The sequence below is a fragment of the Meleagris gallopavo genome, chromosome 5 (assembly GCF_000146605.3).
Source record: "Meleagris gallopavo isolate NT-WF06-2002-E0010 breed Aviagen turkey brand Nicholas breeding stock chromosome 5, Turkey_5.1, whole genome shotgun sequence".
Classification (NCBI taxonomy): Eukaryota; Metazoa; Chordata; class Aves; order Galliformes; family Phasianidae; genus Meleagris; species Meleagris gallopavo.
Genome location: NC_015015.2, coordinates 57615094 through 57641149, shown reverse-complemented (window position 1 = coordinate 57641149; position 26056 = coordinate 57615094). Strand labels below are relative to the sequence as shown.

Here is a 26056-nt window from a genome sequence, read left to right as displayed (position 1 = left end):
AGGAAGCAGCTGATCCTGCCTCCTTCCTTCCTGATTCCCTTCAGTAAGAAGCCCCAAGAGGGGTGGATCATATGCTGTACCAGATGTGCAATGTTTGCACTGCTTTTTACTGATCTTCCCATGTTTCTTATTCCCCCTTCCCCCCCCAACATGGGCCGTGGTCACTCAGCTTAGAGGGACCAAGCAGTGCCCACGCTGCTGTAGTAAATCTATTTCTGCTCTTTTAGAGCAGCTCTGGTTACTCTTGGCTGACCCAGTTGTGTGAGCAGGAAGCTGGAAGGGAGCTGTTACGACACCCGCTGAGCTGGTGTATATATAGCTGGTGATGAATCTTGAGAGGGCTCTGTGCTATTTCTTTCCTGTTTTGGGTTTGGTTGAGTTTTGGGGCTGTTTCGGATTGTCTTCTTTTGAGTTTCATTTTGATAAATATCGGGAAAATTCTCCTTAAAACAGGAAAAGCTTAGGCAGTGTTATTTCCAAGCAGATTTAGCATCCCACCCCCATCTCCCATTGCATCTCCTATTGCCATTTCCAATACCTTGCTAGACAGTGAGGCCACGAGCGTCTGCTTTGCTGCAGTGAGTCACACTGGGAAATTCTGCTGGAGTTAATCACGTAACAAGAGCACAGAGCAGCCAGAACCTTACATGGGCCTGAAGCAGCTCTTGATTTAACTCCAGGCCTCCTTGTGTATTTATGAGCAAAGCAGGAGGATAACACTAATATTTAAAGATGTGCAAAGAGGGGAAATCTGCTCAGAGAGCTGCAGTGAGCAGCGCAGGGAGCGCTCTGACATCTGTCGTGGGTGTTTCTGCCAGGTGCTGGGGTACCTGGTGATGGAGAAGGAACAAAAGAAGAGTTTGGCTTAAACCCAAGCTGTTTGATGGCAGATGGGAGCTGTGAGGCTCCCATGTGGGGGTTGCATCTTGTTTAGCCCTTCTGCTGGTGTGTACTGGAAGCCAGATGTTCGGCGGAGCTTTGGAATGGGAAGGTGGGACTGGACGCTCTTCATGGAGATCTATGGACACCTTTCTGTCTGGTTATATGTACAGATATATATATATATATAATAGATATCTATAGAATTAATATGTATATGTATAGAATCACAGCTTGGAGAAGACCTCCAAGGTTCCCAGCCCGCCCCACCATGCCCATTGCCAACATCCATCAGTGCCACATCCCCATGGCTCTGGATCACCTCCATGGACAGTGACCCCACCACTCCATGGGCAGCTGTGCCACTGCAGCACCACTCTTTCAGAGAAGAAATGAAGCATAGAAACTAATTCCTAATTGCCTCCCTCAGGAAAACCAAGTGCATATTTCAAGGTAGAAAGGGAAAGAGGTAATCCCTGCTCTAACATAGCTCTTTTCTCTGCAAATCCCTTCATTTCTTAAATTACAGTCTGCTGTGGCCTGCCTGAACCAATGCTCAGCAGAGAAAATTGTGTTTGTGAGTCACTCATAGCTTGGATCTGTTTGCTGTCTTTGCCCCCAGAGCATCCAATTACATACTTCACTAATTTTAACATATGGCATGATTAAGGTGTAATTGGAAGTAATTCCTCGTGTCGCCAGCACTCTAGCTGGTTGCATCTCTACAATGCTCCTTAAGCAGGATCACGCTTGCGTATGTTATTTAGGTTGTGCTTTTGCTTATTTTGCCTATAAATTACAGGATATGCCAAGATTTAGAGTTAACGACCCAAAAGATTGAGAATTCAACCCAAAAGATTGGGAATTCCTCGAATTGTACAATCGTGTTTGCTGTGCCTGTGTTTGGCAGCCCATGGAGGCTGCTCACAGCAGACATTAGATACAGGCTGCTGCTGTGCAGAGAAAGCCTGGGAAGTAGGATGGAGGAGGGATGTTTGTGCTGTAGAGCTGTGGCACATATGGTGTATTTATAATTGGACTCAGTGATCTCAGTGGTCTTTTCCAGCCTTAATCATAGCATGATAGAACAGCCTGGGTTGCAAAGGAGCACAGTGCTCATCCAGTTCCAACCCCCTGCTGTGTGCAGGTCGCCAACCAGCAGCCCAGGCTGCCCAGAGCCACATCCAGCCTGGCCTTGAATGCCTGCAGGGATGGGGCATCCACAGCCTCCTTGGGCAACCTGTTCCAGTGCCTCACCACCCTCTGGCTGAAAATGAGTCTGTGGTTCTTGGTGATTCCACACAGTGCCACAGCACAGGGCAAGGATGCTGCCCTGGCTTTTGTTCTGCAATTGGTCTCAAATCAGAGAGCGATGGGGAAGGAAGGAAGGAGGCTGACATCTGCAGAGTGTTTCTGCCCAGTGTCCTTCAGTCCTTGAAATGGCTTTGCTCCAGGACGGTGCCTGAGATTTGCATTTCCGTCACAGGCTGCAAAAGGGGAATTGGTGTTATAGCAGCTGATGAATGCTGTCTGAGCTATGTGAAATGGTATGGAGGGGACGTGGCAAGGCAGAGCAGCCTTCATTGCAGAGCTGGCCCATTGGGACTGGCCAGTGAGGTTGCTTCTGTTCTGCATCTCTCTTAATTAAAATGAGAGCATTATTGCTGCTGCCTCCTGGAATACAGCATGTCACCAGTGGGATTTCTTTTCAGAGCCCCTGATCTGCAGATGGAAACGGTTTCAGAGAGCAAAGCTCACCTCTGGGGATCCCGGGGGTGGATGTGGGAGAATTCTAGAGCTGCTCACACGTCCCCCAGTGTCTGTGGAGGTCGTGTGAAGCAGGAAAAAGCAATCTCATTCCCAATGGAACAGCCCCTGTGTTCCCCCTGCAGCCGGTGGGGAGGGCACTGGATGGGAGGAGAGTGGAGAGGGCAGCCTGGTGCTGGGCCTGGCTGCGTGCCTGCTGCAAAGGCAGGCTTTGGTCTGCAGTCAGAAACCACAGAAAGAGAAAGTAAAAGTTCCCTTTTTCGGTTCAGGGATTGCTGAGGGATGAGGATGTGGTGTTGCTTATGAGTGCCCTATGTGTCCCTGTCCCATCGCTGCCCTGCTGGGGAGGTTTTTCCTGCCCAAGAGACAACCTAGAAAGTGTGTGAATGCAATTCAACGTGCTGCGTATCAGCAGCTGATTGGTGTGGGGCAAACTGCAAGGGGATGTTCGGGCTGGATGTTAGGAAAGGGACTTGAGCAGGGGCAGCTTTGAAGCTCTTCCTTCCAGGCTCAGCTGTGAGCCGGAATCAAAGTACAGCTTCGAGCTGTACTTGGAGCTCCCAGATCTGTTTGCAGGCTCTCATCACTGCGGTGAAATGGCTTTGCCCCCACTTGAGCAGCTCCCCAGGCCAGTTCTGACCCACCAATCACATGGAGCTCAGAGCAGATGAAGCCCTGCTCCCTGCTTGATGTCCCCATGGGGAAGGGACTGCAGAGCATTCTCCAGTCCACTGATGGTCCCCCTGGGCTTCTCTTTCCTGTGACACCCCAAAATACCGTTGCCTGGATAGGAACCCCCAAGCCTCCAGAGCAACAAGAGCCCAGTGATGGAAATTTTCTACAACTCTCTACGACTGCCTGAAGGGAGGTGGTAGCGAGGTGGGGATCAGCTTCTTCTCCCATTTGACAGCGATAGGATGAGAGGTGATGGCCTCACGTTATACCAGGGGAGGGTCAGGTTGGATATTAGGAAACATTCCTTCTCTGAAAAAGCAGTGCTGCAGTGGCACAGCTGCCCAGGAGCGGTGGGGTCACCGTCCCTGGAGGTGTTCCGGATGTGGCACTGAGGGATGCGGGCAGTGGGCATGGAGGGGTGGTTGGGGTTGGGCATCTTGGGCAGCTTCTCCAATCAGCTGCTGCTGAGGAATCATCCCATGTAACTGCAGACAGACAGAAGCTCTTTGCCATCACACCATCGCTGTGTGATTAGAGATGATGCTTTCCATCTGCTTTTTTCTTAAGCTGTTTCCCTGTGGGCTCCTCGTGCTGCTCTGTAGGTTCTCTTCCTGTATCCTGGGAGCGGTGATGGGCCGCAGGCAGGATGCACTGCTGCTGCTGGACACGTGGGAGAGGAAAAGCAAACAGAGCTGCAAGCAGGAAGGCTTTTTTCCCATGCCTCTGCATTTCCTGCCCCAGCAGCACTGCGGGCGTCCCAGAAAGGGAGAGTTGTTGTGGTGGCTACAAGCTGCTGTCCTTCTCAGGTTCTTCCTCATATTCTTCACTGGCTGTGAGTTCGTACCTCAGAGAGTGATGGTCGATGGCTCAGTGTCCAGATGGAGATCATGATCAGATCATCCCAGGCTGGATGTGGCTCTGGGCAGCCTGGGCTGCTGGTTGGCGACCCTGCACACAGCAGGGGGTTGGAACTGGACGAGCACTGTGCTCCTTTGCAACCCAGGCCGTGCTGTGACGAGTGACAGCTGATGTGCCCTGCTTGTCCCAGCCTTCGCCTGCAACCTGAGACGTGCTGCTGGTGGCATTTGGGAGCAGCACGGTGTGAGCTGGGCGAGGTGTCACCCCGGGCTGTCTAGACACTGAATACGACCCTACCTTATTTATTTATTTATTTATTTTGCTTCTCTTTATAAACGGTCTCTCCCCCAGTACAGAATGTCCTCTGCCTTCTGAAGTATTTGTAATATTTCCACGCCCTCGGATGCCAAAAAAACTTCTATAAAAAGCTGCTATTTCTGCAAAAGTGAAGCCCGTTGGTCCTCCCGGGGCTCTGCCCAGCCCCATTAGCATATGGAACGCTGCTGGCTGCCTTGGGAAAGCCACGGGGCAGAGCTGGGGACATGGGACAGCCGCCCCTCTGCCCATAGCTGGGGGTGCACCATCCCTGGAGGTGCCTGAGGCCACGGATGGGGCGGATGAGCTGGGGGGGCACCCAGCTGGACTGAATGATCATGGATTCCCCTTCCAACCCGACCCATGCCGTGATTTTAGGACTTAAACTATTTTCTTCTTCCTTTATGCCCAGCTCGAAAACAAAGCGGCATTTCTCCTAAAATATTGGGACCTATTCAGGGTTTTGCACACGAGCAGCGGGGGAAGCAGCCCCCCCCAGCACAGTGCTGGGATGCTGGGCAGCACTGCAGGGATGCTCGGAGCCATCGCTCCCATCCCAGCCCCCGGGCAGGGTTTGCTGCTGCCTTCTGCTACCGCCAGCAGAGGTTTGGCAGTAGCACAGCTATTTCTAAATACGTCTAGGGGATGGGTGTGGAAGGAAATCTTACCATTTAGAGAGCCTGCCAAATTGCAGTGGACTCAGCTTTTTCAATCGCAAAGGCCGAGTGTGCCGCTGCCAACTTCTTCCTTTTTTCACTCTTTTTGTTGCTCTCCTGTACGCATCTGCTGTGTTCATGTAGAGTCTGAATGCACCCCAGGACCAAAATAACGACACGTAGTCCCAAAGTGACCAACATGGAACAAACTCTTCCCCCCCTCCCCCCCTTTCTCCTCCCCATCCCTGTCCCCATTCTGCTGTGAGCAGCGTCAGGCTGTATGTCACCGTGTGAGTCAGTGGATTTTTTCATCCTTACTCTTCTGTTGACAGAGCCCCTTTAAATAGACGTCCATCCCAAAGCCATGAGGAGCTGCTGGCAGCCCAACTCTACGCCTCCTCCAGGACTGTTCTCTCTTTATGGCCCGATGCAGAGGCTCTAAGTGGATTTATTCTCTTGTTTGTGGCGCTTAATCGAATGAGTTTAATTTGACTTCAGCAACTTCAGGGAAAGGCTCAAAGTGCTGTCTGGGCTCCAAAAGGCATCCGGATAACTGGAGGCTGGGGATTTCATCCCACTCATGGAAAAACCATCCAAACATACAGCTTTTGGCTCCTCCCGTCTCTCCTTTTTATTCGCCTTACACTAACGCTGGGTTCCATCAGTGCTCTCTCCTTCCTCTTCCTCCTCTCCCTTATGAGCACCTCCAGTCCAGTGCAACCTGGTTTCGGCTCTGGGCACCACTCAGCATCAATAATTTGGCAGATGACAGCAAGCTGTTAGGAAGTGTCAATCTGGCTGAGGGTGGGAAGGCCCTACAAAGGGATCTGGATGGGCTGTCAATGTGCTGAGGTCAATGGGATGAGGTTCAACGAGACAAAGAGCTGAGTCCTGCACTTGGGTGTTGGAGTCCCCATCCCTGGAGGTGCTTCAGAGCCGTGGAGATGTGGCACTGAGGGATGTGGGCAATGGGCATGGTGGGCTGGGGTTGGGCTTGGGGGGATCTTTTCCAACATCAGTGATTCTATGATTCCATGATCAGGGCTCCCAAGCACACTATTTTCAGGTGGTTTTGCACTTCTCTGCTCCAGCAGCACATCGTTCGTCCAGCTCTCAGGTTTTCCACATGGAATTTTGGAAGGCAGAGCCCATGCCAGGGTGAGCCCTGGTTTTGCTCTGCAGCACATCAGGTGGCTCACGGGATGTCCTGACCGACCTGCTGGCCCATGACTGTAACACAGAGCTTGGCTTTGGCCCAAATAAATATTTAAACAGCCAGGCAGCTGAAGAACCCATAATAAAATGTTCTGAATGTGCTGTGGGTGAGGAGCTGCTCCATGGTCAGATGCTGCAGCACCACAGCACAGCCACACTCTTATCTGCAGGCGTTCCCAATGCTATGCGCCGCTTTTTATTTTTTTATTGCCTTGGGTTTGTTTTGCAGAGCTTTATCTCGAATGAGTTAAAGATAAGGATAATACCTGGTTCTGTCAACTTACGGCGTCAGACAGAATTTGCTGATTCCCTCCCAAAAAATGTAGTGTGAAATCTGAAATGGGAGGGACGTGGGTTTTGAGGTCTGGTTTCTCTAGGAATCGTCACGTCGGAGTGCAAAGGTTGTAATTTTTATGAGTCATTGGTTCGAGGCATTGGTTATCCAGTGCAGAAATATCCCACTTCAAAACACATTTCCTAGCTGAGGGCAACTGGATGAGCATTAAAGCGAGGATTTCCCCTAAATGTTGTGTGTGCTGCAAGGAAAATGATGGAGTTTTCAGTGTTTCAAGAGCAAGGCTAACCCAGCTGTATGGATTTTGGGCAGCCAGAATTGGGGTGGAAAAGGGAGCAGTAACTTCTTTGGAGATTTGATCTCTTGGCATATCAAAACTGGATACTGTTGCAGTGGACAGCAGTGGTAGTAGGTGGATGGCTGGACTAGATGATAGCAGAGGTCTTTTCCAACCCTTATGATTCTGTGATTCTAAGTAGTGTGATTTCCCATAATTTTAAATCTGGGGGAAGCTGATGTATCCTGAGACAGTGCTTCCACTGGGTGATGCCATCTTGGCTGGAGACAAAGGAGCAAAATCCTTCTTCCGTGCCAAAACCCGTGGGTTTTGTTCCTGCCTCTGCTTTCCCACGGCTGCAATGCACCTTGGTGTTAAGGATGCAGCAGCTGCATGGTTTGCTTGACGGATTTGGTCCAAAAATGATGTGAATTTGGAATTTTACCGCCATCAGAGTGGCTGTTTTCCTTCAAAGCCAGTTTTCCAGGAGCAGTCAGCGCACTGTTCTGCGGAGAAGGAGGATTTTTCATCCCAGCTCTGCTGCTCATCTCTGGGCAGGAGATAAATGGGCACAGCTGGGCCGGGTGGGCTGTGCTTGAGCTGGAGCAGAAAGGAGAGATTCCACGGGAATGAAAGGCCAAGAGTTTGTCTGCATCAGCACAGCACAGCCACGGATGGGATCTCCATAGGCAGCACCCAGTAGGATGGGCTGCTTCCAGCCGCGCCACTGAGGGAATAGCTGAGATTTCACACGCTTGCACAATATGCAGAAATTGAAATGCTAAATGGATCATCATCATTTACAGTAATTTCAAGCAGACTTCGCCAGTGCCATCTGTCTTGTGTGTTCAGACGAGGAGCCTCTCTTTAAGCAAACACAGTCCCTGCAGATGGTAACAAAAGCAGAAATTGGAGAGCAAACATCGCACCGCTCGGAGGTCAGCACTGCAGCTCTGCGGGACCGTCAGGGGGAGCTGAAATGGGGGGAGATGTGGATGGGGTTTGCTTGGCTTTGGGGCTGGAGTCCCCATCTGGGGAGATGTTTTGCCCCAGAGGAACATCTCCAGCAGATGGCTTTCTGCAGGCACGATGTGACCTACCCAGCAGCACGGACCTTCCATTGGATTTCCAGTTTTTCACACTGCTTTAAAGACATATCTCTTGCCTTTATGGCCAGAAGATGGGCTGGCGCCCTGAGCAGCTCCCTGTCCTGCTTTCCGACTAGCTGGAGCACCACCATCTGCAAGCCCTTACACCCTGGACAGTCTCTGCTTTAGCTACAGTAACTAAACACCGCATTTGCCAAGCCTGTCTCTATTCAAAACACGCTTGAGGAGCCTTTGTAAACTTATTAATCACAAGCAGCGTCAAGCGTTTTTTTCCGCCAATGGTTTACTGAAAGATTGAGAAGCACAACCAGAAAAGTGCTCAAAGTTGCTTTTCTTTTTTTGCCTTTCCTTTGGGGTCGGAGCTGCAGACAGCGGTGCTCGCCCACTGCCTCGCATGCTGCACGCTTACAGCAAGCTTCACTTTTGTTTTCCCCATTGCAGCCCAGATGCCTGCAGTTGGCTTTGGTAGGGTTGTGAGATGACGGCATGTCCAGCAGCTGGCTGTCGGGGTGAAATTTGGGATTTATCTCTGGAAAACGTGCTCGGCCACAAAGGGGCTCTTGCATGCCAAGGATGCTCCGCTGTGCCTCGTGGAGCTGCGCGGCTTTGAAGCAGCTGCTGAAAACTCACAGCATCCTTTGTAATCCGGAGAGAGCGTCACGAACAACTGAGGAACTATAAAAAGTCGCTTTGAAATCAGATGGTCAAGCGTTGGGCCGTCTCCAGCAGATTGCTTTCAGGAGCAGAGCTTGGCCTGCAGCCCTTCTCTTGGCCTCTTTGAATGGTTTCAGCTGAGCGGCAGCATCAGTTGCTAATGCACCATAAATAAACAGCAGAGTATAAACCTTGCTAGCAAAATACCAGGGGAACTCCTCATTTTAGGCATTGCTGCGAGTCGTCCTGTGCTCATGACCCCAGTTATCCCAGCAGATTTTTTCTTAATGAGATAAGCTGGAGGCGAGAGGGGTGAATCAGAAGAGCTGTCTGTATTCCCGCATTGGGTGTTTGTTGGGAGGAATGGTTGAAGCGTTGAGTGGTGGTGAAACCAGCTGGGAGTGGGTGCAGGGAGGGAGCTCAGTGCCATGGGTGGTGTTTGTGTCGTAATAATGAATCAGGGTGCACTTTAATTAATTAAAGCTGTGTAAGTGGATGGTTTGGGGGTGGGAAACCCATAGAGTGGGAGATTCTGGCCATGGTGTGGAAGATTCTGCTCAGAGAAGCTGTGGATGCCCATCCGTGGAGGTGCTCAAAGGCCAGATTGAATGGGGCTTGATTTACTGATTGGCAACCAGCCTGTGGCATTGGGGTTGGAACTGGATGGTCTTCGAGGTCCCTTCCAACCCAACCATTCTATGATTCTATGGGTAACGTGGAGGTTCTGGGGTAAGGGGTGCTGGGTCTGAATGTCACCAAGGACAACCGCAGCCCGGTTGTGGGTGGAAGCAGAGGTTGTTGTACAGATAGCATTGTGGCCCCACAGCACTCACTGTGTCTGCAAGCAGGGCAGCAAAGTCTCAGAGCAGGACATAGCGTGCCAGAGAAGCCATGCTGTAATAAGGCTGAAAAATAAAGTCATTTTTGGAACGTGCTGTTTATGATGGCAGCCATCCCCTGGCTAATGTGGAAATAGCAACCACACAGAGGCTGGGGCAGACTGCATGACAGCAGTGCCAGGGCCTCACCACTCTGATCATGAAGAACGTCTTCCTTAGATCTAATCTGAACCTACATTTTAGTTTAAAACTGTTCCCAGGTCTTTCTCCTCAGCGCTGCTCTCTGTCCACTCATTGCCCAGCCTGTATTTGTGCTTGGGATGGCCCCAACCATTGCACTGGGCCTTGCTGAGCTTCCCAGTCCTGTCCACGTCCCTCTGGGTGGCATCCCTTCCTTCTGTCACATCAGCTGCACCACTCAGCTTGCTGTCATCCGCAGACTTGCTGTGGGTGCACCTTGTCCCACTATCCATGTGATTAATACTGGTCCCAGTATGAACCCTCAGGGGACACCACTCATCAGCAGCCCCTCCTGTTTGCATTGTGCATAGGAAGGTGCTGTGTTTGGCCCTAACGCTGTGTTAGCTCTCCAGCCATAAGAAAGATGTTTGCTCCAGACAGGCTTGATCTCGACTTCATTTTTAGCCACTGCAAAACAGGAAATCAGCCAAGGTATTTCGAATAACTCGAAATATTGGATGTGGTTCCTTAAGGAAAGATTTTCTCTTTTTTCCCCATTTTTTTCATCTTGCCTTTGTTAAAATGGTCCATTATTGCCCAGCAGTGGTGGGGTCACCATCCCTGGAGCTGTTCCAGGGCCGTGGAGATGTGGCACTGAGGGATGTGGGCAGTGGGCACTTTGGAATGGGCTGGGGATGGGCTTGGGGATCTCGGAGGCGTTTTCCAGCCTTAATGATTGTACAATTTTCTCCCCAGACATCAGGCATCCAGAGGAGCTCTCTCTTCTGAGGAAGCCCAGAGATCCGTCGAAGAAAAAAAAGAAGAAATTGGATGATCAATGTGACGACGAAGCCTTCGAGCTGGAGGGCCCACTGATCACACCAGGGTCGGGTGAGCCCAAATGCACTTTGCAGGGCTGCACGTATGGGGAGCAGGGACGAAGAGGCAGCTAGATAAAAAATGGGAGTGGATATAGGGAAAAATGTGTAGTGGTATTGATCTGACCTAGCTCCTCACGGTCTGTGCAAGAAATGGGCCCCACATGATTTCCTGGAGCTCCCTACACTGGTGAGCGGTCACGCCGGCACAGATCGGTGCCTGGGGCAGAGGTGTGTAGAGAAGCAGAACAAGGCCAGGCTTTATAAAATGAAAAAGAAACCAAGCGTGACCACATCAACACATAGATTGTGTTACTGGCATGTTTTCTTATCCTAGTAAGAAGCTAAATGGAAAATCATTTCTAACTTCGCATTCCAGGTGTGTTTTAGGCAGTACCACTGCTCTACACCTTATTTATAGCCCATCAGAAGCAGCCTTGTTATTAATTGCATTAGAGCTCCCTCCTGCAAAGGGTGTAGTTATGGATTGGAATGGTACGAAGCTCTCGTGGCGGGGGGGTTCTTGCTGCTGTGGGATTTTGCCAGCCTGTCTCACAGAGCATCGCTAACAACGCAGCACCGCTAACGGAGCAGCACCGCTTGCCACAAGCAGCACATCGATGCGGGGTGTTTGCCAGCAGAGGGTTGTTCTGGCTCTGCTCCACGGCCGGGGCTGGGATGAGGGAGGCCTCGAGTGGGAGCACTTAACCCTAATGGAGTCACAGAGGCAGCCGTAGTGCTGCGGGCCTGCAGGCAGGTGGCTGGCAGCCAGCGCTCTGGGTTTGAAATCCTGCACGAGAGGGATGCAGGGCAGCAGTCTGTGAGAGGCCAGTGCCTCGGGGTTCAGTCGATTGGTATTAATTGCCTTTGAATTAAGCGAGGTGAGAGCGAAGGTCGCAGCAGCGTGGTCAGTGCTGGCGGCGTTCACCTCTGCAAGCAGGGTTGGCATCTCCACTTCGGGACAGGCAGCATGGACTGGCTTTGTATCCAAGGAGAAATACTCCTTTTTTTCCCTCCATTGTCGCTCATTCTTTTCTAAATCACTGAAAAATCCTTCTGGACGTTTCCGCTCCCATCTGGAGGAGCTCTCCCTGTGCCTTTCAAGGCTCCAGCCAATGCTCGTTGTCATTTGGCACTTGCATCAGGAGAGGCACTCAGCAGCCTTTCCGACAGGCAGCGTTCGCAGGGAGCATCTCCGTTAGATTAATTCCAAGCCCTTGGCCCGCCTTGTGGGAAACGTATGCAGAAGACACTTTTTAATTTAAATTATTTATTACTCTTGCAGTGAGTCACTTTGAACTGTCTGCTCGGTTTGTCTTTCTCGTACTGCATCTGTGAATGTGAGGATTTTTGCTGCAGGTTTAATTGCTGCAGCTACCTGTGATGTTTAGGTCCCATTAGTTTGACATCGTCTTCTTAATCTGAATAAACTCTTGTCAGTGTTGTTCCAACGTCTGTCTGTGCGCTGGATGCTCATGTAAAATGAGTTGGCACTTCACGATCTGCTTATTTCAGTGCACGTAGATTCAGTTTTTGTCACCGAGGATGTCTGGCAGCACAGCCAGCTTAAGCCTCTGCAGACTCATAATAAGCCTTGCCCAACAGTCTCCATTGAATCATAGAGTCATTCAGGTTGGAAAAGACCTCTAAGATACCAACCCATCCCCACCATGCCCACTAAGCCACGTCCCTCAGCGCCGCATCTGAAGTCCTGTATTCACTTACAAAGAAGTGAGTGCTAAAAGCATCCTTGGCTTTCCAAGGCTTTCTTATCTTCAGTCCCATTTCCCTTGCTATCAGGCAGTTTACAGTCGCATTTCTAAACTATTCAGGTTTCCTTGCCACGGCATTGGCTGCGTTTGGTACGATGCCATTGACCAGCCTAAAGCATCAAAGCTCGTTTTTGGGGAGATCCCATCAAAACTGCATGACTTTGGCTCACTGATGTCAGCTGTGTTGTTTTCCACAGAAGGGTCTATCAGATGCCCTATCATTCCAGATCAGACTGCTGGGACCAAATTTATGCATCTAATTCCATTCTGTCCTAAAACTGGGAAAACCCAATGGCATCCTGCATCGTTACAAAGCGCTTGAAATAATCCATAGAATCACGGGATCATAGAATGGCCTGGGTTGAAAAGGACCATCTGGTTTCAACTCTCCTGTATAATTCTTCAGTATTCTCTGAAATTTTGTAACACTCTTCAAAATGGCTGGAGATACGAAGATATTTCACCTACCTGGACGCAGGTTCCCAAAATGCAGACCCACAGGTGTAGTGTGTGATCATTCACATCTTTCCTGCTTGGTGGATTTGGACCATCCCTGTGGCTCAGCCTTCTGTAGTTTCTTGTGCATTCCTAGAACTGTAGAATCACCAAGGCTGGAAAAGACCTCCAAGATCATCCAATCCAACCATCCACCAATAGCTCCCCATTAAACCGTGTCTCTTAGTACAACATTTATATGTTTCTTGAACTCCTCCAGGCATGATGACTCCCTGGGGCCTCCAGGGAGGCAGTGCTTTGTAAGGTAGATTTGGAGTGCATTGAATTGCACGTCTGAGCAATATGAATATGGAACCGGAATATGAAACAGGATTCCGTAAGGACACAACTCTTTTCCAGAAAGCCAAGTATTGGTGCTCCTGAGTCGTGCACACATTTATTCCCAGCAAACGATGTTGAGCTCATTGCCTGATTTCATAAGCAGTGGAGTCACTGACATTAGGACGCGCTCAATGAACATCCATTACGCTCAAAATATGGATTTTATACTCTTAGCATAAAAATCAATGCTCCTTTGAGATCAATGGGGACGATTTAGCTCTCAGCTATTTTGGGATATGAGATGCCAAGTCGGGTCAGCTTTCTTCTCTAGGTAATTTGTAATTTTAAAAGGCTTTTTTTTCCCCAACATGGAGTTGTATGAGCTGTAAAACTTCAAGGCGTCTGGGAGGAATGCATGCTTTGGGATTGGTTTTGCACCAAATAGCACCACTCGCTCAGCGTATTAATATCAAATTGGCCACATAAGCGAGCTTCTCTGCCCATGAAATGCCACATTTCGGTGCCTGGCCATTTCTTGTAACACGAGCAAAAGAGCTGGAGTCACTCGGGTTACTTTGCCTGCCGGGTCAGCTGGCACTGCTGCAAACACTCAGAAAAACCAGAGCTTTTGGTGCAAGTTGTGTACCAAGAGAACTTCTGGGTGGCTTTGCAAGCGTCTGACGTGTCGGTAGAAAACAAGTGTGCAGGGTGCTGTACGTGGGGCAGCACGGGAGCACGCATCTCACGGCCGCATCGCTGGAGGAGCCTCCCCTGCAGTAAATCAGGGTGAAAACACGGCGGTTTCGGGTCTGCGTTGAGCAGCGATGATTGCCAAAACCATGGGGTCATCTGGGTTGGAAAAGACCTTCGAGATCACCGAGTCCAACCGCTGACCTGAGTGATTGCGGCAGTTGTGTGTGGGAAACTCAGTGAATCCTCATCTCGGCATAACCCCTGGTTCGGCAAACGCACCTGAAACGCCTCCCCTGATTTTAAGCGCAATCAGTGTAACGAGGGGAGTCTCAGCCAGAGGCCAGCACCGCACTGGGGTCGGGTGGCTCAGCCTCACGCGTGCTGCTCAGCCCTCTTAACCCACACTTGTATTTCCAGCTCTTCTCCTTCCCTGCCGTCCCGGTGACTTTCTCTCGCCTTCTCACTTCCCTCCTTTCTTTCCCTCTCCATAGGCACCGATATTCTTTACATCGGCCCCGTCAAAGGTGAGCTCCACCTCCTTAGGACTTTTGTGCTCTGCCTCTGGTCTCTCTGGCCGTGCCCTTAGTTTATTTTCCTGCTCCTCTAAAACCTTTGACTTCCAAAATCTTTAAGCTCCAGGTAACACCGGTAAGTGGGGGGTGGCCCAGGGAGACCCGCGGGTTTTCCCACGGATTCGGCTCGGGAATGGCTTTTCCATCAGTTTTGCTCTTGGAGAAGAAAGAGAGAAAGAGAGAGGTTGGGGCAGCTTGTCATGGGAAAACAAGCAGCGCAGTGTTTTCCAACTGCGGAACAAAATGGTAAAAAAGAAAAAGGGAAGGTTTGACATCCGCTGGCTTCGGTTTTGTGTCTGAATTGGCTTTGTGTGGAGCGGGGCTTGGCCGCGAGCTCACAGCCGGCCTTTCTTCCTCTCGCTGGTAGGAAACATCTATTCCAGCCCAGGACTGTACAGCAAAACCATGACGCCGACTTACGACGCTCACGACGGCAGCCCCTTGTCCCCCACGTCCGCATGGTTTGGGGACAGCGCCTTGTCGGAGGGCAACCCGGGCATCCTGGCCGTCAGCCAGCCCGTCACCTCCCCCGAGTCCCTAGCAAAGCTGTACAAGCCACAGGCGCTCCTCGACAAAGCCAAGATCAACCAAGGGTGAGTCCACCATTTGTTTGCCTTCTCTCGTCGCCGTCTCGCGGGAGCTCTGTGTGTGCTACCCCTTGCTGATGATTTGCAGGTGGTTGGATTCGTCCCGATCCCTCATGGAGCAGGAGGTGAAGGAAAACGAGGCTTTGCTGCTCCGGTTCAAGTATTACAGCTTTTTCGACCTGAATCCAAAGGTAAGGAGTTAGTTTCTTGGCTTGCACCTTGCAGGCAAACGGTTTGGGTGAAGGATGCCTGTGTCTCCAGAGTGCATTTGTGGTGGTAAATACTCCACCACTTTGCAAATCGGTGCATGCATCAAGGGCAGGTGTGCACGCTGCCGTGCCCTGGGCTGAAAGGCATTGCAGGGACTGCTTTGTGGCTGTGAGCCTTGTCCATCCCGGGCTGACGAGAGCATTGAAAAAGGGCAAACAGACGATGGCGTGTTGTGCCCAGAGCGAGGGAGATGGCAGGTCTTGCTCTGGCACATCTCTTATGGGCTGCACTGTTTCTCTCTGTGCGCAGTACGACGCCATTAGGATCAACCAGCTGTACGAGCAGTCCAAGTGGGCCATCCTGCTGGAGGAGATCGAGTGCACGGAGGAGGAGATGATGATGTTTGCAGCGCTGCAGGTAGGAGATGGCCCCCAACACTTGGTTTGGTCAAGCTTCATTTTGTGGCTCTTGTAGACTGCTCTGTTGATGGATTGCTTGGGATTCCCATGCTGATAGGAGTTGGACTGCTTCTGTCTTCTGTCTCACTGATTGGGCAGTTAGCATGTTGGCTGCCTGTTACTCCTTATGAAGAGGAATGTAGCCTTCTTTTCCCAAACATGTTTATGTCTGCCTGGACTTGTCGCTTTGCCCTGTTTGACAAAGCCCAGTGTAAGGACAGTAGGTTCTTGAGCTGCACATTGCTGGCACGCTGCCCCCCAGACAGCTGGTGGTAATCTGTGGGTTTCCTGGAACGCCGTATTTATTTGCTTTATGGAGTCCTTGGTGTGATTTGGCATAAATACTACACCTGCTATTGACTTCTGTGGGACGGACAGTGGGCCATTTCCTATGTGTGGTCTGGCGCTCCTCGTTGCTGGAGGATGTAGGAACATCCCCAGAGGGAGCCCGAGTTTGCTCTTAGGGCCCCTCCCAGGAAGAAAACGATGAAAACAAAAATATAAAGGTTCAGCTTAATCTGTCGGCAGCCCACATTGGGCTGTGCTTAGTGCTTGGAGTGAGATTTCACTGAATTTTTGTAAAACAATGTGAGACAAGAGAGGTTGTGGATGCCCCATCCCTGCAGGCATTCAAGGCCAGGCTGGATGTGGCTCTGGGCAGCCTGGGCTGCTGGTTGGCCACCTGCACACAGCAGGGGGTTGGAACTGGATGAGCACTGTGCTCCTTTGCAACCCAGGCCATTCTAGGATTCTGTGATTCTATGATGGGAAATCTCTGTGCATGCTGCAGTCTCATCACAACAGTTTGGCCGTTTCAGCAAAAGTTTGTGCATCCAGAAATGCTGAGCAGTTATCACTGGAAGAACGCGGTGCTGTGCACGGCCTGGTGGATGAGGGAAGAGCAGTGGGTGCAGGCCGCCTTTGCTCACACAGCCATGCCTTGCCTTTCAGTACCACATCAACAAGCTGTCCATCATGTCGTCAGAAAACCACCTGAACAACAGCGACAAGGACGTGGACGAGGTGGATGCTGCGCTCTCTGACCTAGAAATCACCTTGGAAGGTGGCAAAACGTCAACAATTCTGGTAAGGCTGTGGGCACAGGGCCGTGCACATCCCCTCCTTGCCAGTGATCCCTGCAAGGGATCACTGTTCTGAGCATCCAACCTGCCTTATTTCCTTCCTCTCCCTTTTTTTTCCTGTTGCCTGCAGCCCAGTGGAGCAACACGTTTGAGCGTGATGATCTTTTTTTCCAAGCAACCTTAATGACCCCACGGTTGCGATGCAGAACATAGAGCCCAATAGTAGTTTCATATTTTGAAGTAGAATTGCCATCCTCAGCCTACAGAGATTGGCAGGGAGAGCAGCATCACTGGATGCAGCAGAAATAGTGGGTTTAGTGGTTGGCGACCCTGCACACAGCAGGGGATTGAAACTAGATGGTCACTGTGGTCCTTTTCAACCCAGGCCATTCTGTGATTCTGTGATTGAAATAGGGCCTGGTTGTCAGAGCCAAGAGACCGTTCACAATTTCTTTGCAAAGCAGAGCTGAAGCACAGCACTAAGGAGCAGTCCAGCAGTCCCCACCAGACAGGAGTGAAGAAGGCAATGATTCATCAAAAAAAATCCATCCCATTCTCTACCGGTTGCTCCCAGTAGCCATTTCCAGATGCATTCGAGTAATTGAATACAGATAATGGGCAATTAGTGGATTGTTTGTTTAGCTTCTGCATTTTTTTTCCACGTTGTATCTGTAAACAGCATTGCTTACTGCAGACAGAAAGTAAACTGTCCCACTGCTGGAAGCTGCTGCAGCACTGTTTGTGCTCCGTGTCATTTGAAAACCCTTTGGTTGGAGCTCATGGGAACTGGAAATGCCATTCAGCGTGACAGCGCTCAGCAGGAATCCCATAAAAACCATAGAATATTGCCCTCCGCTTTCCAGGCAGCACTCCTATGCAGTAGATGCTCTGTGTGCTTCCTCCCCCCAGCACTGGAAGGGACCATTTGGTGGTCGGATCTGGATGACCTTTGAGGTCCCTTCCATCCCAGCCCATCCTACGATCCTCTCCTTTATATTTTCAGGGTGACATCACTTCCATCCCGGAGCTCGCTGACTACATTAAAGTATTCAAGTAAGTACTGCTGGGAAGAGGTGGTAGCAATGAATAATTCATGGCCCTGCTGCCTCCTGTCCATTTCTTCCCCTCCCGACTCCAGATTTCACTGTGTTACCATGCACGGAAACCACAGAGCCGTTACCCTGCAGTTTGCAGCACCTGGGCGCCATCGCTGTTAACACATTTTGCTTTCTCCAGCACTCAGCACAGCCACTGGGTATTATTCCACGTTGTTCCCAACCATCCCATTTGATCCCGATGTTCTCAAATATCAACCCCTGTGCATGTTGCTGTGCTCAGGATTTATGGGTTTTGTTCATTCTGCTGCAACATGGATGCCTGGGAATGGCAACAGCTGGATGTTGGCTGGTGCTGTGGCAGCTTCCAATGTTTTGCAGTTCTCTGCTGCAGCACAGGTTATGGTGAACGTTCTGGAAACTGAACAAACCCAATGGGAGTTGACAGGATAGGTACAGGGGGAGAAAAGCGATGGCAATGGAATAGCTCCATAATGAGCCCCTCTGTTGTAATTGTCTCTGCTCCAACTGGGGCAAAGCCACAGGACTGGAGCCCACACCATGCTTCAGGGTGGGTGGTTTTCCACTGAAAGCAAACCATCACACAAAAACCTTACTGTTTGCTTTGACGTGCTCGTTTGCCAATAAAATCAGGCACAGCTCTAATTGCTAACTGCTCGCTAGTTGGAGTGTCAGTTGTCAGGGAGGGAGGAGGTGTTGCTGGTTCACTCCGCTCAGTCGGTGCAATCTCTGAGAACTGCAGCTTGGACAAGCTTCCAAAACTCCATTAAGGCACCAGAGGACAGTTTGGGTGCTGGGAACCTCACTGCTGCTGCATGCACATTTCTGCCAGCCCGACTTCTACATCTCCTTCGGTGCTGCAGTGGCACAGCTGCCCAGCAGTGGTGGGGTCACCATCCCTGAAGGCATTCCAGAGCCGTGGGGATGTGGTACTGAGGGATGTGGGCACTGGGCATGGTGGGGTGGGTTGAACTTGGTGATCTTTTCTAGCCCTAACGATTCTGTGATTGCAAGTGGTCGTTTCACAGCCCAGTTTGAATCCCACCACCTGCTTAGCCCCATGTTTGTAATGTCCCACACCCTGTCTCACAGGCCCAAGAAGCTGACCCTGAAAGGTTACAAGCCATACTGGTGCACCTTCAAAGATACCTCCATCTCCTGCTACAAAAGCAAAGAGGAAGCCAACGGAACTCCTGCCCACCAGATGAACTTGAGAGGTAGGAGCAGCATTCACACCCTTGCATGGTATTCCAGTGATCATCTGCCACTGCAACACCTTGCTTTTCCACTTGTGTTCCTTGCGTGCCATCCTGGGTGTGGATAAATGTGTGTAAAGGAGAAAGTGGCTGGGCTGGTGTGTGCTGAGATGTCTACCAGATGGCCCATGACCCCATTAGGTGCTGCCAGCTCCCCAGCAGCATATCCGTGTGCCACTCACCTCTCAGGCTGGCCCATTTTTTGGCTGCAGAGTAAAGCCACGCAGGTTCTTGCGAGCCCAGGGAGACAGCCTGGAGGAGAGAAGGCTCCAAGGAGACCTCATTGTGACCAGGCTGGACGGGGTCCTGGGCAGCCCAATCTGGTGGGGGGGCAGCCAGCCCACAGCAAGATGTGGAACTGGATGGGCTTTAAGATGCCTCCCAACCCAAACTGTTTTATGATTATGGGGTGCTGTGATTCTGTGACCTTGGCCATCCCCATTCACCACCCCATGTTGGCACGGTGGCTCGTAGCATTTCTTGAACACCCAAAGTGGGATGCTGATAGCACCAAACATCGCAGTGCACCCACACAGAATAGCATGTGGGTGTTCAGGACCTGGCCAGTCACATTTTCCTGCACTTCCATGAAAATCTGGGGACCAAGTGGTGTTTACAATTGGATCGAGGCCAAGGTGTGGGAGGTGAGTCCTGGGGGAACCTGTTAGCTTCAGCCTCTCTGCTTTTGGGCCAGGTCTTCCATTTTCCCTGCACTGGGAAGAGGAGCTGTGTGCCACAGTTTGTGTCCCTGTGATGCTGTCCCTTTGGAGATGCACTGTGAGATCTGTGATTTGGCAGCACCTAGCTGGAGTGCTTTGCCTTTTCTTGTCCATTCCTTGTTTTCTCCTTGTTAGAGCGTTCTTCTGAACAGTGGCTCTCATTGCAGGATGTGAAGTCACCCCCGACGTGAACATCTCCGGTCAGAAGTTTAACATCAAGCTTCTGATCCCCGTTGCAGAGGGAATGAATGAAATCTGGCTGCGCTGTGACAACGTAAGTCTGTCCCCTCGTCCATATGGGTGACAGCACCCATCTCCTCTGCTCGGGTCCATCCCGTGGCCTCCGCTGGGTTTCTGTTCAGCTGTGCATGCAGGAAGGCTGTTGGGTGGTTCAGCGGGGTGGGCTGATGCCTCGTCCCCGGCTGACAGCCATGGTCTCACTGTGCCACAGGAGAGGCAGTACGCCAGCTGGATGGCCGCCTGCCGCCTCGCCTCCAAGGGCAAGACGATGGCGGACAGCTCGTACAGCATGGAGGTGCAGAACATCCTCTCCTTCCTGAAGATGCAACACCTCAACCCGGACCCGCAGCTGATCCCGGAGCAGATCACAACAGACATCAACCCCGAGTGCCTGGTGTCCCCGCGCTACCTGAAGAAGTACAAGAACAAGCAGGTAGGGCCGGCCGCGGGGCTGTGGGGTGGTGTGTTGGGGTGCACCCTACTAAAACACAGCGCCCACTGAGATCTGTGCTCCGGCGTCAGGGAATGGCACCCACCACCATAATGACACTTTGTAGGTTGAGTGCACGTCAGCAGCGGTGTCGGTCCCCGGTTTGAGCTGTGTTCACCCCAAAATGATGCTGCAGCTCAGCCACGCAGGATCCCGGTGCTGGCACCAAAACCTGCACTGAGCTGTGCAGGAGCCCTCAGGATGAGCGGAGCTGCAGTTGCTTGCAGTGCTTTGTGCAGACTTGGCTGTACTGCGGTTTGCATATTTCTCTCTTTGCTTTCCCCCTCCTTCCAAATGCCAGTCCTTGAAACATTGCTTCATTTTTACATCGCCATGACTTGTGCTTGAACTCCGCGCTGCATTCAGTCCGTGCATGACAGAGCTGATCTGTTTTGTGATGGAAAAAAACGCATGGCTTTCTGAAAGACATTACACTCAGTTCAGCAGCAGAAATAAGGAAGGCATTGCTCTGTGGCCTCTCACTGACATGAATGGCACTGCAGCCCGAGTTCTTGGGCTGCGGCTGCGTTCGACCTCTGCAAGCCAAGAAGAAGGCTGCAACTGAGAGAAGCAGGAAAAATATAACTTTTTATTGGCACAGCACGATGATTTCCTGGCAGTGGAGTTATATTTTATATAGCCCTTGTTCTTCTTCTGAATGAGCCTTTATATCCATTTGGATGGGGGAGAGGCTGCACAAATATCCAGCTTTAACATACAGCACCTTCCAGGCTCCGGCTCAGTAAAATGGAGGCACCTGGAAAAATAGTAGGATAGAACTTACTTAGTGTGCAGGCATCCTTGCTATGGAAATCAACCACAGGGCATGGCCTCATGGGGACAGTGGGCATCAGAATGGGAGAGCTGGAGAGGTAGGGGCAGTTTCAAAGGCTGTTTGCTAGGTTTGCTGGGAAGGACAGACAAACGGACGGATGGACAGACAGACGAACGGATGGATGGATGGAGGAGGGAATGCAAGGAATTTGACTGTGAGGGTCTCCTTGTGCCCTGGCATAAGGAAGAGGATATTCAAAATGGGAGTTGGCATCCGGCCTTGCAAGATGATTTATGGATGTGGCAGCCCCAAACCTGCTTAGGCTTTGGTTTTTTCCATGTGCTGTTGCAGCAGTGTAGGGCCGGATATTGGGTTTGGGGAGCATCAAACCTGAAGTGCAAAAGATAGCTCAGGGGAGACCTCATTGCTCTCTACAACCGCATGAAAGGAGGTGGTAGTGAGGTGGGGTCAGCCTTTACTCCCAGGTAATGGCAATGGGATGAGAGGTGATGGTCTCAAGTTGTGCCGGGGGAGTTTTCAGGTTAGGTATAAGGAGACATTTATTTTCCAAAAGAGTGGTTGGGCATTGGCACAGCTGCCCAGGAGAGGTGGGGTCACCATCCCTGAAGATGTTCCAGGGCTGTGGAGATGTGGCACTGAGGGACGTGGGCAGTGGGCAGGGTGAGGTGGGTTGGGGATCTCGGAGGTCTTTTCTAGGCTGAATGACTCGGTGAGTCTGTCTCCATCCCTTCTCTCCCTTCCTCAGATAAAAGCAACTCAGGGCCCTCTCCATACAAATAAATAGAGCTGAGTTTGCACAGAGGTGAGGAGAGGAGGGGGAGAAGGGCATTTCTCCAAGCAGAGCCATTCCCACAGCAGTTGGCACCAGTGTTGAACCAGCTCACCTGTCCCTTCCACACACTTCCCTTCACTTTAGCTGCTTTTCTGCCTACAGAGTCATGCATGGGTTTGTTGTTTGTTTTGTTTTTGTTTTTGCTTGAACTTTGGTTTGCAGATATTTTGCACTTTTTCTTTGCTTTGTTGCCATATTTCTGATCGCTTTTTTTTCTTTCTGCCTCCTTTTCTTTTTTTTTTCGCCTTGCCATCTACAGCCAGGCTATGTAAGAGACTTGGTAAGTGACAGCGACCATCCAACTAAGCTGAAAAAAAAAACCCACTAAAATAGTTTAGAACCCTTTTGGTTTTGAAAGCAGCAATGAAAACACTAACACAGCCCATCCTCCCTGAGAAATTCCAGCCCTGTTTGTTTTTTTGTAATGGTCCCTGGTGATTTATGCTGCAAAAGTGGAAACCCTACACCAGAAATCTGCCCTGCTGCTTGCTCACATCCTGCGTCTTCGATGAAATGAGCCCGAGTGCCCTCTGCCTTCGGGCAGGTCGGAGCTGGATTTGCTTTGTGTGTCGGGAGATGTTAAGCAAAAGCAGCTCCATCAGCTGGGCTTCCACTCATTGAGCACAAAACAGCAGAAATATATCCTTGGGGTAGACACGGCCATTTCTTTGCGTTGCTGACCCATACTGTTCCCAATGGGGTGAGCGCGGTGCCGGGAGGGCTGCTGTGAGTCCAGTGCCTGATGCTGATGTCTCGCTGCACAGCTCACGGCGCGGATCCTGGAGGCCCACCAGAACGTCGCCCAGATGAGCCTCATCGAGGCAAAGATGCGTTTCATCCAAGCTTGGCAGTCGCTGCCCGAATTCGGCATCACGCACTTCATTGCCAGGTCAGTGGGCGTGCGGAGCCGGGTGAGGGCATGGGGCCACGTCGTGTAGGCAGCGACCTACTGGGATCGCTGGGACTGGGATTGGCATCCTTGGGTTGAGTTAGCTGCTGAATGTAAGACATTAGCCTACGGTTCCTAATCCCTCACTGTGCTGTAGGTTCCAGGGGGGGAAGAAAGAGGAGCTGATTGGCATCGCCTACAACCGGCTCATCCGCATGGACGCCAGCACGGGTGATGCCATCAAAACGTGGCGATTCAGCAACATGAAGCAGTGGAACGTGAACTGGGAGATCAAAATGGTGAGTGGGCAGAGCCCAGGTGTGTGCTGTGCACAGATGTGCACACTGCAGTTTCAGTGCCATCTGCTCATTGTTTCACACGTGTAGGCTTTTCCCCCACTTTCGTTGCATGGGAAAGGCATCGCTTTCCGTTTTCTCTGGGCAGCCCGGTCTGGTGGTTGGCGACCCTGCACATAGCAGGGGCGTTGAAACTAGATGATCATTGTGGTCCTTTTCAACCCAGGCCATTCTATGATTCTGTGATTCTGTGATTCTTGAGTTAATTGTTAAAACATTGACAGGTTTTGTTGCTGTTTCCCAAAGTGCATGTATTGGGGTTTTTGCATTACCAGCAAGCAGCTCAGTGCTATTCACCCACTCCCACTGTGTGAAATGGGCAACAGAATGAGAAGAAGTAAACAGCCGTGGGTTGAGATAAAGGCATTTTAGTAAGACAGAAAAGGAAGGGGAAATAATGGCAATGACAGTAAAATATATATCTATATTTACATAACAAGTGATGCGCAGTGCAGTTGCTCACCACCAACTGACCGATGCCTTCACCCTTTTTGGGGATCCTTATGAAAATGCATTTTGTCTGTGGCACAGCTTGGTTGTCTGCTGACTAATTTGTGAGTGCTCCTGTGTGGAGACAGGAGTTGGATTCAGTGACCCCTATGATGTCAGTGGGATGCGTGGAGATGTGGTCCTTGGGGGCACAGCCTGTGGGCATAGTGGGATGGGTTGGGTTGGGTTGAGTTGGATTGGGTTGAGTTGGGTTGGGTTGGGTTGGGTTGAGTTGGGTTGGGTTGAGTTGGGTTGAGTTGGGTTGGGTTGGGTTGAATTGGGTTGGGTTGAGTTGAGTTGGGTTGAGTTGGGTTAAGTTGAGTTGGGTTGGGTTGAGTTGAGTTGAGTTGGGTTGAGTTGGGTTGGGTTGAGTTGAGTTGGGTTGGGTTGGGTTGAGTTGAGTTGGGTTGAGTTGAGTTGGGTTGGGTTGGGTGGAGTTGAGTTGGGTTGCGTTGGGGATCTCAAAGGTCTTTTCTCACCATAATGATTCAGTGATTCTAATCAGTGATGAAACGCTGCCCTCCCCCCATGCCATAGGTGACGGTGGAGTTCGCCGACGACGTGCGGGTGTCCTTCATCTGCACGGAGGTGGATTGCAAAGTGGTGCATGAGTTCATTGGTGGTTACATCTTCCTGTCGACGCGAGCGAAGGACCAGAATGAGAGCTTGGATGAGGAGATGTTCTACAAACTGACCAGCGGCTGGGTGTGAGCCCCATGTACTGTAAGCCAAGAGGAAACCCCGTGGCCGTATTAATATTTAACTTTAAAAAGCTGTTATTTGAAATATGCTGCTTAATAAAGTAAGCTTGAAATGTATCTTTTTTTTTTTAATCATGAACGTTTTTGCATTACCAGACCAGTTAATCTGTGTGCACTAATGAGCACTTCTGTTAATTTGCTATAACGAGACCGTGCCTGGGCCAGGTGATGCTGCCTGCAGCCTTACTCCAGAACATGCCTGCAGCTGGGATAGGATTTGACTTAAAGAGCCAAATTTCCGAGAGAACTCTAAGCCATCTTCTTTAAAAGCCATCCAGGGCTTAAACGATATGAAGTCTATTTATCATGTTTAATGCATGAGTGTTTTATTTCTTTTTTTTTGTGTTTTCTTGTTGTATTTTTTTTTATTATTATTCTGTACATTTGACCTGTTTGGAAGTTGTCCTCCCCATATGTAGAGTTCCAATCTCCTTTCACACTACATGCACCGGGACTGCTACGGGTGCCTGACGTTCTTCTGAAGATATGTGGCCTTAAAGATGACCTTCTGTTAGTTTGTTATAGCTTGGATTTATTTGTTAACTTTCCTTTTTTGATAATCATTTATACTGTCTTTTTATTTTATTTTATTTTTACACCGTATTGTGTTACAACACTTTTTAGTATTCACCAGCATAGTCCACTGTTCCGCCTACGATATGCAAACGTTTTCATTACAATATGAAGTAAAGGTCTATGAAGTATAGGTTTTGTGTAACTAATGTAAAAACACAAATTTTATAAAACTGTACAGTTTTTTAACTAGTCTCACAAGCCAGCTAGAATATCGCATAGATATCCGCCTTAACTCTAGTATGCCTGCAAGAAATAAGGGGATTAACCTAGGGAAAACAAAATACAGCCAAAAAATAAGCCAGTTTCAGTTCAGTTTTTATCTAAGTTAAGCAGGAGCTGGGCTGGGAGCCCCAACCCAGGGTGATGGGTGCAGCTCCCATTCCATGCCTGGGGCAGCGCCAGCGGCCGCCGCATCTCGATGTGAGGAGTAAGCAGTGTTGTGTTCCCCCAGTCTGTGGTTTCAAGACAATGTATAAATGCATTTTATTTTAAATAAAAGTCGAATCTTTTATTTAATGGCTGCCATCGCTGAGTGTTGTGGTCGTGCTGCAACCCGAGCCCTTCTCCCTTCCCTCAAGCTGCTGATGTTGGCACTGCAGGTGGTGCTGGGTGTGCTGGGCCCCATCCCTGGAGGTGCCTCAGGCCATGATGGAGCCCTGGGCAGCCCGAGCTGGGCACCCAGACCATGGCAGAGTGGACTGGAAGGTTCCTCCCCACCCAACCACTGTGTGATTGTACGATTCAAAGAATCATAGAATCACAGAATAGCCTGGGTTGCAAAGGCCCACAGTGCTCACCCAGTTCCAACCCCCTGCTGTGTGCAGGTCG

At 50.5% G+C, this 26056-nt stretch overlaps 1 protein-coding gene across 5 annotated transcripts in view; it reads left to right on the top strand.

Moving 5' to 3' along the window:
- FERMT2 (fermitin family member 2) overlaps positions 1–25744 on the top strand; it is a 36710-nt gene extending 10966 nt beyond the window's left edge. For 2 of the 5 annotated variants that reach the window (XM_019616035.2, XM_010712166.3), the window contains 14 exons: positions 10476–10610; positions 14331–14363; positions 14779–15004; positions 15087–15189; positions 15518–15625; positions 16618–16752; positions 17752–17801; positions 18917–19041; positions 19967–20073; positions 20251–20472; positions 22417–22437; positions 22922–23046; positions 23204–23345; positions 24429–25744. In XM_019616035.2, coding sequence (XP_019471580.1) covers positions 10476–10610; positions 14331–14363; positions 14779–15004; positions 15087–15189; positions 15518–15625; positions 16618–16752; positions 17752–17801; positions 18917–19041; positions 19967–20073; positions 20251–20472; positions 22417–22437; positions 22922–23046; positions 23204–23345; positions 24429–24602 — 1706 coding nt within the window. In that variant the 3' untranslated portion in view covers positions 24603–25744. The remainder of the gene's footprint in view (positions 1–10475; positions 10611–14330; positions 14364–14778; positions 15005–15086; positions 15190–15517; positions 15626–16617; positions 16753–17751; positions 17802–18916; positions 19042–19966; positions 20074–20250; positions 20473–22416; positions 22438–22921; positions 23047–23203; positions 23346–24428) is intronic. The other 3 variants (XM_019616037.2, XM_019616036.2, XM_019616038.2) reach the window with 3 other exon arrangements.
- The last annotated feature ends 312 nt before the right edge of the window (positions 25745–26056 follow it).